This window comes from Plecotus auritus, assembly GCF_963455305.1.
Source record: "Plecotus auritus genome assembly, chromosome: 7".
Classification (NCBI taxonomy): domain Eukaryota; kingdom Metazoa; phylum Chordata; class Mammalia; order Chiroptera; family Vespertilionidae; genus Plecotus; species Plecotus auritus.
This window is the reverse complement of record NC_137774.1, coordinates 134,205,896-134,220,980: the sequence shown is the minus strand read 5'-3', so window position 1 is coordinate 134,220,980 and position 15,085 is coordinate 134,205,896. Positions and strand designations below refer to the sequence as shown.

Here is a 15,085-nt window from a genome sequence, read left to right as displayed (position 1 = left end):
GGGAAACCCAAGTCTCCTGCTCACTCTGTGGCTGCAGCCATCTTGGTTGGGTTAATTTGCATACTTGCTCCTGATTGGCTGGTGGGTGTAGCAGAGTGATGGTTAATTTGCACATTACTCTTTTATTAGATAGGATATGCACAGCCCCTGGACAGACAATAGTGTGGGGAAAGCCTGGGGAGGGGACAGGAGTGGGGTAGAGGGGGTCAATGGGAGGGGAAAGAGGAGACATCTGTAATACTTTCAACAATAAAGATAAATGTTAAAAAAAGAAAGAACTCAAGGGATTTAAATGGTCAGAACTTGAAGATGATGATAAGAACAATAGTACTGTTAACGTAAAAACATTCAAACCTGTAAAGAATTTTTGTGAGTTTATTTGAGCCAAACTGAGCAGAATCTCAACGGATTGGGATAATGCTCCAGAGAATGGCGGTTTTTCACCTTGTTTATATATTACAATCAAAACAGGAGTTGTAAGTGGGTTACATGAAATCCACTGGTGATAGATTAGGGAGGCAGGAGAAAGCAAGAGGGGGGAGAGAGAGGGAACCTCTGGGATTGGATAAAAAGTAAAATGATAGACACTTCTTTTACTTAGGTGGGTGCAGAAGAGTTAACAGTCAACAATTAACATGATAACAATAACAATGAAGGAATTTATGGGCTCTGTCCTCAGGCCGGTGCATTTGGTTGTGCCCTGAGGGCTCTGGAAAAAGGTAAGTTACAAGTTACTGACATCTCATAGGTGTGTTACCTTAGATGCAAAAAGACAACAGGCTCAGTTAAGGTAAAGATTGACCTTGTGCCCTGCCTGGTTTATTTCAGTGTATAGAGCATCTACCTGCAGACTAAGTTAGATTCCAATCAAGGGCACATGCCCAGGTTGCGGGCTTGATCCCCAGAGGGGGCGTGGCAGAGGCAGCCAATCAATGATTCTCTCTCATCACTGATGTTTCTCTCTTTCTCCCTCTCCCTTCCTCTTTGAAAAAAAAAAAAAAATTGACCTTGTCAGAGAAGATACCAGCTTAGGACATGACTACCTACCATAACTGCTTTTTAGATGAAGTTTTAATTTCAGACCATCCTTTGTGGTTACTGTAGATCTTTGAGTTTGCAAAACTGCCATGCAGGCCTTCCTGAGCTTGTCAGGTTAGCATGTGGCCCCTTTCGTCCACAGTATGCGATAGAAATCACTAGTGGATTGTATTTTCATGCCTGAAACCTTAGACTCCTAAGCACAAGAGAAAGGAATACAATGAGGAAAGTCTGTACCTCTTCATAATATGCCAACATTTCAGCATCTCAAACTAAAACATGTTTGACATTTCAAATTCCAGCATTTCAACTTTTTTCAGTAAGTCATACTTTAAATAGGCTTATAATAAATACCTTTTGGTAGGCATATAACACTGAAAGGTTGAGAATTATTTCACAATTTAATATTGTAATACTGTTAGTTTTCACTGGCCTTATCTCACCAACTAAATTCTAAGTTTCTTTTTTTTTTTTTAAATATATTTTATTGATTTTTTACAGCGAGGAAGGAAGAGGGATAGATAGTCAGAAACATCGATGAGAGAGAAACATCGATCAGCTGCCTCCTGCACACCTCCTATTGGGGATGTGCCCGCAACCAAGTTACATGCCCTTGACCAGAATCGAACCTGGGACCTTTCAGTCCACAGGCTGACGCTCTATCCACTGAGCCAAACCGGTTTTGGCTAAATTCTAAGTTTCTTAAAGGCAAAGTAAAAATCTTATAATTGTTTTGTATTTTTGTGTTGAAAACACAGAATAATCCAAAATTTACAAATAAAGATGTCTTTGAAGAGTAGAAGAGAAATTTATAAAATCCTGATTGTAAAGTTCATTCAACACCTATGTGACGATTCCGAGTCAATTAACCCTAATCATAGCAAAGACTCAAGCAATGCTATGACATAACTGTAATGCAGTGCAACACAATAGGGATACCAGAGCAGGTTTTCCGTCTGTATAAGGTCCTCTGAATCAGTCATGCTTTATTTTTCAGTACACTGGCTAAGGACACAGTAAATGTTAGTACAATCTGAATCATTCAATTGAATAAAGAACCTGGAAATACTTATTAAGCAAAATTATGAGCTGAACCCTTTGCTAGGCAGCTTCATATAAATTACACCATCTAATATTAGGTGATTGTGTGAGAGATTCCTCTCTACAATATTCAACAAATAGTTACTGAGTCACTATGTAATCTGAGAATACTGAATGAGATAAAGGTATCAATGAGAAATACTAGGACAAGTAAAAACAAGTGGAGCAAGCTTTGAACACTGAAACTATAAAAGTGTTGAAAAAATTACAAAAATATGGTATAGACCAGCCGTGGGCAAACTGCGGCCCACGGGCTGGATCCGGCTGTTCTATCCGGTTCTCTTGCTCTCCCCTCCGCTCCTTTACTTTGAATTTATATTAGTTCACACAAACACTCCATCCATGCTTTTGTTCCGGCCCTCCGGTCCAGTTTAAGAACCCATTGTGGCCCTCGAGTCAAAAAGTTTGCCCACCCCTGGTATAGACCCTAATTAAAATGAGTTATAAATAAAAATGGAAACAGTGACTCACAAAAACAAAACAAGTTTACAAGCTCATATTAAGTGAGACACAATGACTCTTTGTCATTGTGTCAATATTGACATTTGGGACTGGTTTATCTTCATTTTTAATAAACTCAAGAACATCCCTATAAAAAGGTTATGCTCATTCAGCTGCACTTCTGTATGCTCCCTTAAAGAGAGAAAAAGTAGTGGAGCTATACTTAGATTTTCTGTAATTACAGACAAACTAGAGACCCACATAATCTTCCTAGGAGACTCCACTGAAAAACACTAACGTTAAAGTTAAAGGGTTATATGAAATGTAATTTTCAAAGCTGATGTTATAATAAAATTGACAATAAAAAAAATTTAAGTTAAAAATAAGCAAGGCTGGGGGTGTGGGGGTGCAGGAAGAGACTGGACAAAAATCATACACCTATGGATGAGGACAGTGGGGTAAGGGCATAGGGTGGGGTGGGAACCAGGTGGAGGGGAGCTATGGGGGGAAAAAAGAGGAACAACTGTAATAAGCTGAACAATAAAGATTTATTTAAAAAAAATAAGCAAGGCTTTACTAATGCAATAAAAATACACTGATGTAGAGGAGAAACCAAGATGGCGGCATAGGTAAACACCTGAACTTGCTGCCTCGCACAACCACTTCAAAACTACAACTAAAAGACAAAATGGACATCATCCAGAAACACAGGAAGGCTGGCTAAATGGAAATTCTACAACTAGAAGGGAAGAGAAAAGCACACTGAGACTCAGAGGAGCTGCAGAAGTAAAGTGCAGAGGTACGGAGGTGCATGCGCGGAGAGGACTGGTAACTGAGTACATGGCTGGATTTTTCAATCCACAGGGAGACACAAGCTCCCAACTGCTCTGAACTCCAGTTCTGGGTGAGACTCTAGGGACCCAGACTCATACGGGGAGAAACTGGACTGTCTGGCAGCAGGTGGAATTCGAGGGCAGCTTTCTCTCAGAGGTGCTTGCAGCAATTACCAAGGGACACTGAGACCTGGGGGCCTCTTAGAGAAGGGCTGACAGGAAGCCATTGCTGTTTGCTCCACCCTGAGACTCCGCCATATCCAAGCTGTGCGCAGAGGTTTTTGCATATGAATGGCCTGGTCCTTTGAATCCTAAACTTACGTAACAAACTGCAACTGAGTCAGAGACACCCAGAACATCCAAAAGAAGGCCCAAGGCCCCGCAGCAACTTGCATTGCTTCACAGCTGGGCCTCATCTGGGCACCTCCAAAACCCAAACAAAGAAGAGGAATCTGCAAATCTCTCTGTAGCTCCTGCTGGGTGGCCTCAGGCAGAGGCTAAATTAGCACCTCCTTGGAGATCCAAGAGCCAGGGTACCCAAGGGTCAGAATGGGGGCATCCAGATTACAACTCCTCAGAACCATAAGGGTCACACTCAGGGGGCAGACTCAGTGAGCATCAAAGCCCCACTGAAGTAATTCTTGTCTCATAAGGGTGTCTCCAGCACAGAAGTTCTCCCAGTGTAGACACAGCTGATCCCTCACAGCCAACTGGCCTGGAGGTCAATTCCTCCCAGTGATACCAACAACAATCAAGACTTAACTACAACAAGGCTGTACACACAGTCCACAAAGAGGTGCACCAAGAGTATTCACCTCAGGTTAACTGAGAAGGCTGAGCCACTGGGCCCTATAGGACACCTAGCACACAAAGCCACTCTATCAACACAGGGAAGCAGCCAAAATGCAGAGACAAAGAAACAGGTCACAAATGAAAGAAATGGAGGAAAGCAAACTACTGGATATAGAGTTCAAAACCACGGTTATAAGGTTTTTCAGGAATTTTCTAGAAACCGCCAATAAATTTAGTGAGACCCTCGAGGATATGAAAAAGGACCAACTAGAAATTAAGCATACACTGACTGAAATAAAGAATAATATACAGCCGAAACCGGTTTGGCCCAGAGGATAGAGCGTCAGCCTGCGGACTGAAGGGTCCCAGGTTCGATTCCGGTCAAGGGCACATACCTTGGTTGCGGGCACATCCCCAGTGGGAGGTGTGCAGGAGGCAGCTGATCGATGTTTCTCTCTCATCGATGTTTCTAACTCTCTATCCCTCTCCCTTCCTCTCTGTAAAATATCAATAATATATATATATATATATAAAAAAGAATAATATATAGAGATCCAACAGCAGACTAGAGGATCACAAAATTCAAGGCAAAGATTTGAAACACAAAGAGGCAAAAAACAGCCAACCGGAAAAGAAAAAAAAAAGAAAAAAGAAAAAAACAGCCAACCGGAAAAGCAAAAAGAAAAAAGTCAGTTCCGACTGCACTGAACCCCAGTTCTGGGCGAAACCCCGTGGACCCAGTCTCATACAGGGGGAGTCTGGACTGTCAGCTAGAGAAAAAGGCACCCGGAGACTCGGAGACCCGGGGGAGAACCGGAGGAGCCCCAGCAGGCAGGAGTCTGGAGGCACGCGCGCCAGTGTGCACAAAGACTGCGGAGGTTGCCACAGGCTTTCCCTAGTGGAAGGGAGTCGGAAACTCCTGACTGCACTGAACCCCAGTTCTGACTGCACTGAACCCCAGTTCCAGGTGAGCCCCTGGGGACCCACGCTCTTATGGGGGGAATCTGGACTCTCAGGCGGAGGCTCGGGAGCCGGGGAAGGCAGAGGTCTGGAGGCGCGCGCACCAGTGCGCACAAAGATTGTGGAGCTTGCCACAGGCTTTCCCTAGTAGAAGAGAGTCAGAAGCTCCTGACTGCACTGAGCCCCAGTTCTGACTGCACTGAACCCCAGTTCCAGGCGAGCTCCTGGGGACCCACGCTCTTGCGAGGGGGGAAACCTAGCACACAAACCTACCCTACCAACTCAGGGAAGCAGTGAAAATGTGGCAACAAAGAGATCACAAACGAAAGAAATGGAGGAAAACAAACGACTGGATATAGAATTCAAAACCACGGTTATAAGGCTTTTCAAGAATATCCTAGAAAAGGCCGATAAATATAACGAGACCCTCGAAGATATGAAAAAAGGACCAACTAGAAATTAAACATACACTGACTGAAATAAAAAATATTATACAGAGACCCAACAACAGACTAGAGGAACACAAGAATCAAGTCAAAGATTTGAAATACAAAGAAGCAAAAAACACTCAACCGGAAAAGCAAAAAGAAAAAAGAATCCAAAAAGTTGAAGATAGTGTAAGAAGCCTCTGGGACAACTTCAAGCGTACCAACATCAGAATTATGGGGGTGCCAGAAGAAGAGAGAAAGCAAGATATTAAAAACCTATTTGAAGAAATAATGACTGAAAACTTCCCCCACCTGGTGAAAGAAATAGACTTACAAGTCCAGGAAGCGTACAGAACCCCAAACAAAAGGAATCCAAAGAGGACCACACCAAGACACATCATAATTAAAATGCCAAGAGCAAAAGACAAAGAGAGTATATTAAAAGCAGCAAGAGAAAAACAGTTAGTTACCTACAAGGGAGCACCCATACGATTGTCAGCTGATTTCTCAACAGAAACTATGCAGGCCAGATGGGAGTGGCAAGAAATTTTCAAAGTGATGAATAGCAAGAACCTACAACCAAGGTTACTCTACCCAGCAAAGCTATCATTCAGAATTGAACGGCAGATAAAGAGCTTCACAGATAAGAAAAAGCTAAAGGAGTCCATCACCACCAAACCAGTATTATATGAAATGCTGAAAGGTATTCTTAAAGAAGAGGAAGAAGAAAAAAGTAAAGATAAAAATTATGAACAACAAATACATATCTATCAACAAGTGAACCTAAAAATCAAGTGAACTAAAAACCTGAGGGACAGAATAATCTGGTGAATATAATAGAATCAGGGGCATAGAAAGGGAGTGGACTGACAATTCTCAGGGGGACTGGGGTATGGGGGGATTCAGGAAGAGACTGGACAAAAATCATACACCTATGGATGAGGACAGTGCGGGGGAGGTAAAGGCAGAAGGTGGGGTGGGAACCGGGTGGAGGGGAGCTATGGGGGGAAAAAGGAGAAACAATTGTAATAATCTGAATAAAGATTTATTAAAAAAAAAAAAAGAAAAGAAAAGAAAGAAATATTCAAAGTGATGAACTGCAAGAACCTACAACCAAGATTACTCTACCAAGCAAAGCTATCATTCAGAATTGAAGGTCAGATAAAAAGCTTTACAGATAAGAAAAAGCTAAAGGAGTTCATCACCACCAAACCAGTATTATATGAAATGTAATTTCATATAAAGACTGGACAAAAATCATACACCTACGGATGAGACAGTGGGGTGGGACCAGATGGAGGGGAGCTAAGGGTGGGAAAAGAGGAACAAGTGTAATAATCTGAATAAAGATTTAATAAAAAAAAAAAAAGAAACTAAATACACTGATGTAGTACTGACTACATCATAACCTCACAAGAAAGCATGTAATCTAAACAAATGAGAAGTCCACCCCAATTTCAGCAGGGACTAAAAATGCTACCTTTCAAAGTGTTTCAGATGGCACTCCACTGGTAAGTTACTGGTTGCTAAGGTCAGCTTTTTTTTTTTTTTTTTAAATATATTTTATTGATTTTTTACAGAGAGGAAGGGAGAGGGATAGAGAGTTAGAAACATCAATGGGAGAGAAACATCGATCAGCTGCCTCTTGCACACCTCCTACTGGGGATGTGCCCGCAACCAAGGTACATGCCCTTGACTGGAATCGAACCTGGGACCCTTGAGTCCACAGGCCGACGCTCTATCCACTGAGCCAAACCGGTTAGGGCTAAGGTCAGCTTTTAATTGTTAAACCTAATGGCCTCTTTTCAGCCTATATTCTATTTGCCCTCACTATGCAATTCCTAACATAGTTAACTATTTCCCCTTAACTTTCCTCCTAGCTTCTTTTTTTTTCTTTTTTAACCTTCCTCTTGTTTCCTACCCCTCTGAGCACTGTTTCACTTCCTAGTTCTTCCATTCACAACTTAAATGTAGGGACTTGTCTAAACTGCCTTTTCTTCTAACCAGAAAAGTTCTCCCTGGATGATCTTATCCATTCCTGTGCTTTAATTACTACCTACAATTCTAAATGTTGGTGCCCTAATCTGTATCTCAGCTGAACATGCATCTTCTTTTGCAGTTCTCCTGGTTTCTACACACTTTGTCTGAAGAACTCCCCCTTTCCTCCACCTAACAAAAACCTTCTCAGGCTTTAAGACATAAAATGTCACCAACTCAGTGAAACTTTCACCAACTTTTCAAAATAGTGTTAGTTAATATTCTAGTTTAGAAATCACTTTCAACTATACCATCTTAATGAGAATCTCACAAAATAGGCAAATATTATCATGGAGATCAAGGAACTTGAACAAGGAAATATTACAAGCAGGAACCATTAACTTAAATCCAGATCTTCTCACTCTAAGTCCAATGCTCTTTCTAATACACTGAGTTGCTCTCAAAAGAAACAAGATTAGATAACTTAGTCTTACTATTCTTAAGAAAATGTCATTGGTCTTGTCATTTCTTTCTAGAAATTAATTCCTAAATAAATGTTTAATCCAGAAATAAAATTATTAAAATTATTTTTAAATTATACACACACAGCCAAATGGTAAAGATAAAAAAAAAGAGCTTCATTAAGTTTAAGAAAAAATGATTTAGGAAAAAACTAAAAGAAATAAAAGTTTATAACAGTCTCAAAACAAAGGAATACAAAAAATTTAATTCTTGCCCTAGCTGGCTTGGCTCAGTGGATATAGAGCGTCAGCCTGCGGACTGCAGGGTCCCAGGTTCGATTCTGGCCAAGGGCACATGCCTGGGTTGCGGGCTCGATCCCCAGTAGGGAGCATGCAAGAGGCAGCCAATCAATGATTCTCTCTCATCATTGATCTTTCTATCTCTCTCTCCTTCTCCCTTCCTCTCCAAAATCAATAAAGAAATATATTAAACATTTTTAAAAATAAATAAATAAATAAATAAAAATAGAATTTAATTCTTTACGTATTAAATAAAGAAACTGAAAATCTTGAAGCCAATAATCTAATACACAGACTTGGTTAAACAATAAATGACATATAGCATCTTTCATAAAACCACCTAAAACTCCCTAATTATGGTTTTGTTTAAAGGGTAAAGGGAATAAATAAGACTAATAAATGTGATTAAATTTAGAAAACAAAAATCATCAATAATCCTGTGACTAGGAAGTGATTAGTCATCCTGGAGATGGTCAGTGAAAGATCAAAGGACAGAGCTCTAGAACAAGAGGCCACAGAGCAGAATACTGGAAGGAGTCAGAGTTGAAACATTTTGCAACCATTATGAAAAGACTGGTTCAAGAGATTCATCAATGGTTGCTAAATATAGGGGTAGTGAATTTACTGAGAAGCAAGATATCTGCATGGTCTCAAAGTGTCCCCCCACAGACAGATTATGGGGAGAGAAATGGACAACTGGACAAATTATCATGAAGATGGGTATCCTATGCCTCTGGATGTAATAGTATGACAAGGCCACATCAGCTATGGTAGTACTATAGCTAAGGATACATAACATGAATCTAAACAAGAAAAAACACCAGTAAACCCAAATTGATTACCATCCTATCTAATAAAAGAGAATATGCAAATGACCGTCACTCCAACACAAGGTGGCTGCCCCCATGTGGTCAAAGATGGCCGCCCCCATGTGGACACAAGATGGCCGGTAGGGGAGGGCAGTTGTGGGTGATCAGGCCAGCAGGGGAGGGCAGTTAGGGGTGACCGTGCCGGCAGGGGAGGGCCATTAGGGGAAATCGGGCTGGCAGGGGAGCAGTTAGGCGTCAATCAGGCTGGCAGGGGAGTGCTTAGGGGATGATCAGGCTGGCAGGCAGAAGCGGTTAGGGGCAATCAGGCAGGCAGGCAGGCAGGCAAGCCGGTTAGGAGCCAGCAGTCCTGGATTGTGAGAGGGATATCTGTCCATTTAGGCCCGATCCCAGTGGACATCCTCAAGGGGTCCCAGATTGGAGAAGGTGCAGGCTGGACTGAGGGACACCACCCCCCCCCATGCACGAATTTCACACACTGGGCCTCTAGTGCTATAAAATAATTGGCTTGCATTCTTCAAATGCCAAGGTAATGAAAAACAAAGACTAAGGAACTAGACCAGATTAAAGAGATTACATAGATTAGACAACTAAATGAAATACATGATCCTGGACAGGATCCTGTACTAGAAGGGAAAAAAAAGCTAAAATAAAAAATTATTTATTGGAACAAATGACAATGCTGGATTACAGATTGTAGACTGTACTGATGCTAAATTTCCTGAATATAACAGTACTGTGGTTGTGTAAGGAAGTATCTTCATTCTTAAAAAATACACTAAGGTAAAGGGACATGAAGTATACAACCTAGTCTCCAATGGCTCAGAAAACATAATGTGAATGTATGTCTGTACGTGTATGGAGGGGTGGGGGGGAGAGAGAGAGAGAAATGTAACACATTTTCAAAAATTGCTGAGCCTGCATAGAAGGAAGCTGTCTGTATTATACCTGATTAGGCATCTTGGAAATGGTCAGTGAAGGATCATCATTTTTTGTGAATCTGAAATAATTTCAGAGTAAATCATCAAAAATTAGAGAAGAGGAACAGGGTAAGCTTTTACATTTTTTACATAAATTTTGTCATTTGGCTTGTGTTTTCTAAGCAAGAAATATCACCATTTTATGAGAGAACATAGGCTCAAAAAAGATTAAGTGACCACTTCCAGAACAGGAGTCTCCTTGTTTCTATACACCCCATTATGTTGCAATTTATTGGCCAAAATGTTTCTAATTCCTGAAAGCTTCAAGGTCACACTGTCTACAGCTACTACTCAAAATCTTAAACTTTTAATGAGTTGTAAGGCTTCTCTAATAAAAGCACTATAGATTTCAGCAAATAGAATAGCATATCCAAGTGCTTAAGAAAGTAGCATATCCTAGTGTCTAAGTGCAAATTCAGTCAGTGCAGTGTTCTAGCGTGTGTGTGTGTGTGTGTGTGCACGTGTGTGTGTGTGTGTATGTGAGTGAGAGAGAGAGAGAGAGAGAGAGAGAGAGAGAGAGCGCACGCGCGCAATATCTTGGGCAAATTAATTACTTGTGCTCCAATTTCCTAAATGGCAAAGTGAGATAAAAGACGTATCTGGTACCAAGCAATAAGATTGTTAGACACACTGAATGAGATAATAAAGGTAAAGTATTATGTACAAATGTATAAGCACTGAATAAATTTTAGCTATTTTTATTTTAATTCAACCTGTCTAGTCACCTCATCTGGTCATAGTCAAAGTCATACATTTTTCCCCCCAAATCTGACAAAATAGGATATCAGAGGCTCTAAGAGGAAAACAGATATTCACAAACCAGAAAAGTAATTAACTGTAAGTAAATCACATTCAAAACAAACTGATGCAGACTTATGGATTAATTCAACAGCTGAAACATTTTGCTAATAAAGCTGTAGAGCTGCAGCAAGCTCCTTGTTAGAACAATCCATCATCTAAGTGCACAGAATGAAAAGAAATTAGTTATCTTACTGTTAAACTTTTCTAACCTGAGAATAAGGAAAAAACAAAACAAAACAAAAACCTGTATTTTATATGCTGTATATAAGATTTCAATCAGCTTAATACAGTCAAAATTTAATCCAAATTTCAACTACTAGCACTGCCCTATCTTGTTAGTAAAATTTAAATTTAAATTTAATTATACGCTTTGGCACCTCCAAAGTCACGAGCACAGATACTTTACCTTAATTTAACATGAATCCAGTGACAACCTATTATGTGACCATAATGTTTAGTACTGACAGATTAAAAATAAGAAAAATGTAAAAATGATTACAATAAAATGTAAAGTTACTATGATTCTGTAAGTTTAAACCCCCCCTCCCAAAATAAAACCATTTGGAAACCATTTTTCGGTGGTACTTAAAATATTTCTCCTTAACTTTTTAAAAGCAACGTGTATATTGTTTAGTGTTCATTTTTAAAATTCACATTATTAATTTATATAATTTTAGGTTTGTTCATAGTAACACTAAATACTCTCTCATCATATGCTTATTATTGTTTGCGACTGGAGGGGGGTTTGTAGTGCAAAGGATATTGTCCAAGAACATCAATGTTTGCATAAACCAGTTTGCCCATTCACAAAGCGCCTGAACACCTCCTTGCTCCTACACTCCAATAGTTTCCCACAAGCAACTCTCACACTCCCAACTCTCCCTCGCACCTCCCCAAACACGCTAATATGCGAATTTCTCCAAGTCTGATTAAACATTAAATTACCTAGAAGTGTTTCCTCAAATTTCTGTGTCCCAGTCCCACTCAGAGTCTTTGGGGATGGAACTTAAGCTCTCCGAAAGGTTCTTCTTTCACTAAAGTTTGAAAATTATTGGAGACCCCTACAAACTCTCTCCCCAGCAACTCCCACCACTCCCAGCTGACTCATCCCCACCTTCCGGAGGGAAACGTTACCGCCGGACCCCGTGCGGTCTCAGGACCGCCCCACCCCTCTCCCCGGAGCCCGAGCCCGGCGCCCGCTCCTCCGGGGGACCCAACTCCTCAGTTCCATCCCTGCACCCCAAACCTGTCGCCTCACTTCTTCAAATCGCTGCTAAAGAGGCCCAAGGCACCGGAGTTGGAAATGGCTGAGGTCGCGTCCTGACCCAGCTCCGTTGCCTCCCCTCCGCCGGAGTTCTCATTGTAAGCGAAGCTGTTGCTGGACATCGCTGCGGTGCCGGCGGGGGTCGGGTAGGTCCTGCTCGGGGTTCTCTCCCAACAGCAACTGTCCGCAGGACACGGAACAAAACTACTTCTCCAGCGGAGGGGCGCGCGCAGGCGCTTCCGGACTCGTCACGGCTCCCTAAGCCGACCTGGCGGTCCACCCCCTGCGCATGCCCAGTCTGCAAGTTGTCCCGAGCCCACCGCAGGCCACTCCGGCGCCGGCCTGGATTTCCCTTCTCCGGGTTTTTGCGGTATCTGAGAGGCTCCAACCCTAGCGGTGCCGAAGGCTGGTTTCCAGGCTTTTAAAGTTTCATAGAAGAGAGGTACCCATTCTGCCCATTTTGATCCTTTTAAAGGAAGTTCCCCGACCCGCGTGGCTCCTGCTGTAAACCAGTAGCTTTCAGATTTATCCTGAAACACCATTTACACACCAGATCAACTTTCCTAAACACGTCACGATCTCTTTTCCTATTTAGGCTGGTTTCTTCAATCCCTCCAGCCAGCGTGGGCCCTGCTTTCACAGCCACCCCAGGGAACCTTTATCCATAGCCCTCCATTTGAATGAAATCTTTCTCACTGCTGCATTTTGTAAGATGAGCATTACTGATATCCACACCTGAATTTTTTTAATACAAATAAAGGAGGGCTATAGAAAATACTAAACAAGTATTAAATGCAAACATTAAAATTACCCAGTAGTTTTTTATCTGATAAAAGAATTTTTAACATTAAGAAATGTATTATATTTGTTATACAATTATATATTAATAGATATTGAAAATGAATAACACTTCATCAGTTTTCTGATTTAAATAAATAGTAAACTAGAAATAGAAGGAAATAGCCTTACTGTTTTTATGCATATGTAAAGAGATAGATAATGGAGAGGAACCAAGATGGCGGCATAGGTAAACACCTGAACTGCTGCCTCGCACAACAATTTCAAAACTACAACTAAAAGACAAAACATCTATCACCCAGAACCTCGGGAAAGCTGGCTGAGTAGAAGTTCTACAACTAGAAGGAAAGAGAAAAGAGCATTGAGAGGTGCACAAGCACTGAAAAGCTGAGGTACAGAGGCGTGGGATCCGGGCCAGCGGCGGGCGACTGGGAGCGCTGCTTTATTCAACCCGAAGGGAGACAAGCTCCCTATTACTCTGAACTCCAGTTTCTGGGGAGACGCTGGGGACCCAAACTCCTACGGGGAGAAGCTGTACTGTATGCCATCAGGTCGGAAAGTGAGGGTGGCTTTCTTGCAGAGGTGCACGCAGCAATCATTGTTTACTGTGCTGGGGCGCAGGACGCGGGGACTTGGAAACGCAGAGACGCAGACACGGCTGACTGGCAGCCATCGCTGTTTGCCACGCCCTAGCCTAGTGACTCCCTGAGACCCCGCCCCACACAATCTACAAACCCACCCAAACTCCACACAGCAGCTTTTGCATATAAATGGTCTGCCCTATCGCAGCTTAACCTAACAAACTTCAGCTCTGGTCAGACAGATCCAAAACCTCCAAACCCCAAGCAAAGAGGAGAAAACTGTAGTTCTCACTGTAGCTCCTGCTGGGTGGCCTCAGACAGTAGCTGACCTGCACCCCATTGGAGATCCAGAAGCTAGTGTATCTAGTGGTCAGTGTGAGATGACACCAGATTTCAACTACTCACATCCATAAGTGACACATTCAAGAGGCAGACTCAGTGAGCACCAAAGCCCCACTGAAGCAAGTCCTGCCCCATAAGCATGTCTCCAGCACAGCAGTTCTTCCATTATAGACACAGTGGGTCCTCACAGCCAATTGGCCTGGAGGTTAATTCCTCCCAGTGTACCAACAGCAATCAAGGCTTAACTACACCAAGACTTTGCACTCAGCCTACAAAGGGGTGCACCAAGAGTGTCCACCTCAGGTGATAGGCTGAACCACTTGTCACCTACCACAGAAAACCACTCCATCAACACAGGGAAGCAGCAAAATGTGGAGACAAAGAAACATGTCACGAATGAAAGAAATGGAGGAAAGCAAACTACTGGACATAGAGTTCAAAACCACATTTATAAGGTTACTCAAGAATCTAAAAACCACCGAGAAACTTGATGAGACCTCCGAGGAGCTTAGGGAGACCTTCAAGGACCTTAATGAGAATGCCAAAAAAAATGGAAAAGGACCAGTCAGAAATTAAGCATACACTGTCTGAAATAAAGAATATACAGAAATTCAACTGTAGGTCAAAGGACCCCAAGAATCAAACCAAAGATCTGAAATATGAGGAAACAAAAACCACCCAACCAGAAAAACAAAAAGAAAAAAGAATCTAAAACTATGAAGATAGTGTAAGGAGCCTCTGGGACAACTTTAAGCGTACCAACATCCGAATTATTGGGGTGCCAGCAGAAGAGAGAGAGCAAAATATTGAAAACCTATTAGAAGAAATAATGACAGAAAACTTTCCTTACCTGGTGAAAGAAATAGACTTACAAATCCAGGAAGCGCAGAGAACCCCAAACAAGAGGAATCCAAAGAAGACCACACCAAGACACATCATAATTAAAATGCCAAGAGCAAAAGACAGAGAATATTAAAAGCATCAAGAGAAAAACAGTTAGTTACCTACAAGGGAGTACCCATATGACTGTCAGCTGATTTCTCAACAGAAACTATGCAGGCCAGAAGGGAGTGGCAAGAAATATTCAAGTGATGAATAGCAAGAACCTACAACCAAGATTACTCTACCCAGCAAAGCTATCATTCAGAATTGAAGGGCAGA

General features: G+C 41.8%; 1 protein-coding gene across 4 annotated transcripts in view; it reads right to left on the bottom strand.

Moving 5' to 3' along the window:
• Positions 1-12,503, bottom strand: part of AP3B1 (adaptor related protein complex 3 subunit beta 1) — a 215,024-nt gene extending 202,521 nt beyond the window's left edge. For all 4 annotated transcript variants that reach the window (XR_013961150.1, XR_013961151.1, XM_080679402.1 and 1 more), the window contains exon 1: positions 12,198-12,503. Coding sequence is in view for 2 of the 4 variants with exons in the window: in XM_080679402.1 (XP_080535528.1) it covers positions 12,198-12,325 (128 nt within the window). In the remaining 2 variants the exon portion in view is untranslated. The remainder of the gene's footprint in view (positions 1-12,197) is intronic.
• Between the last annotated feature and the right edge of the window lie 2,582 nt (positions 12,504-15,085).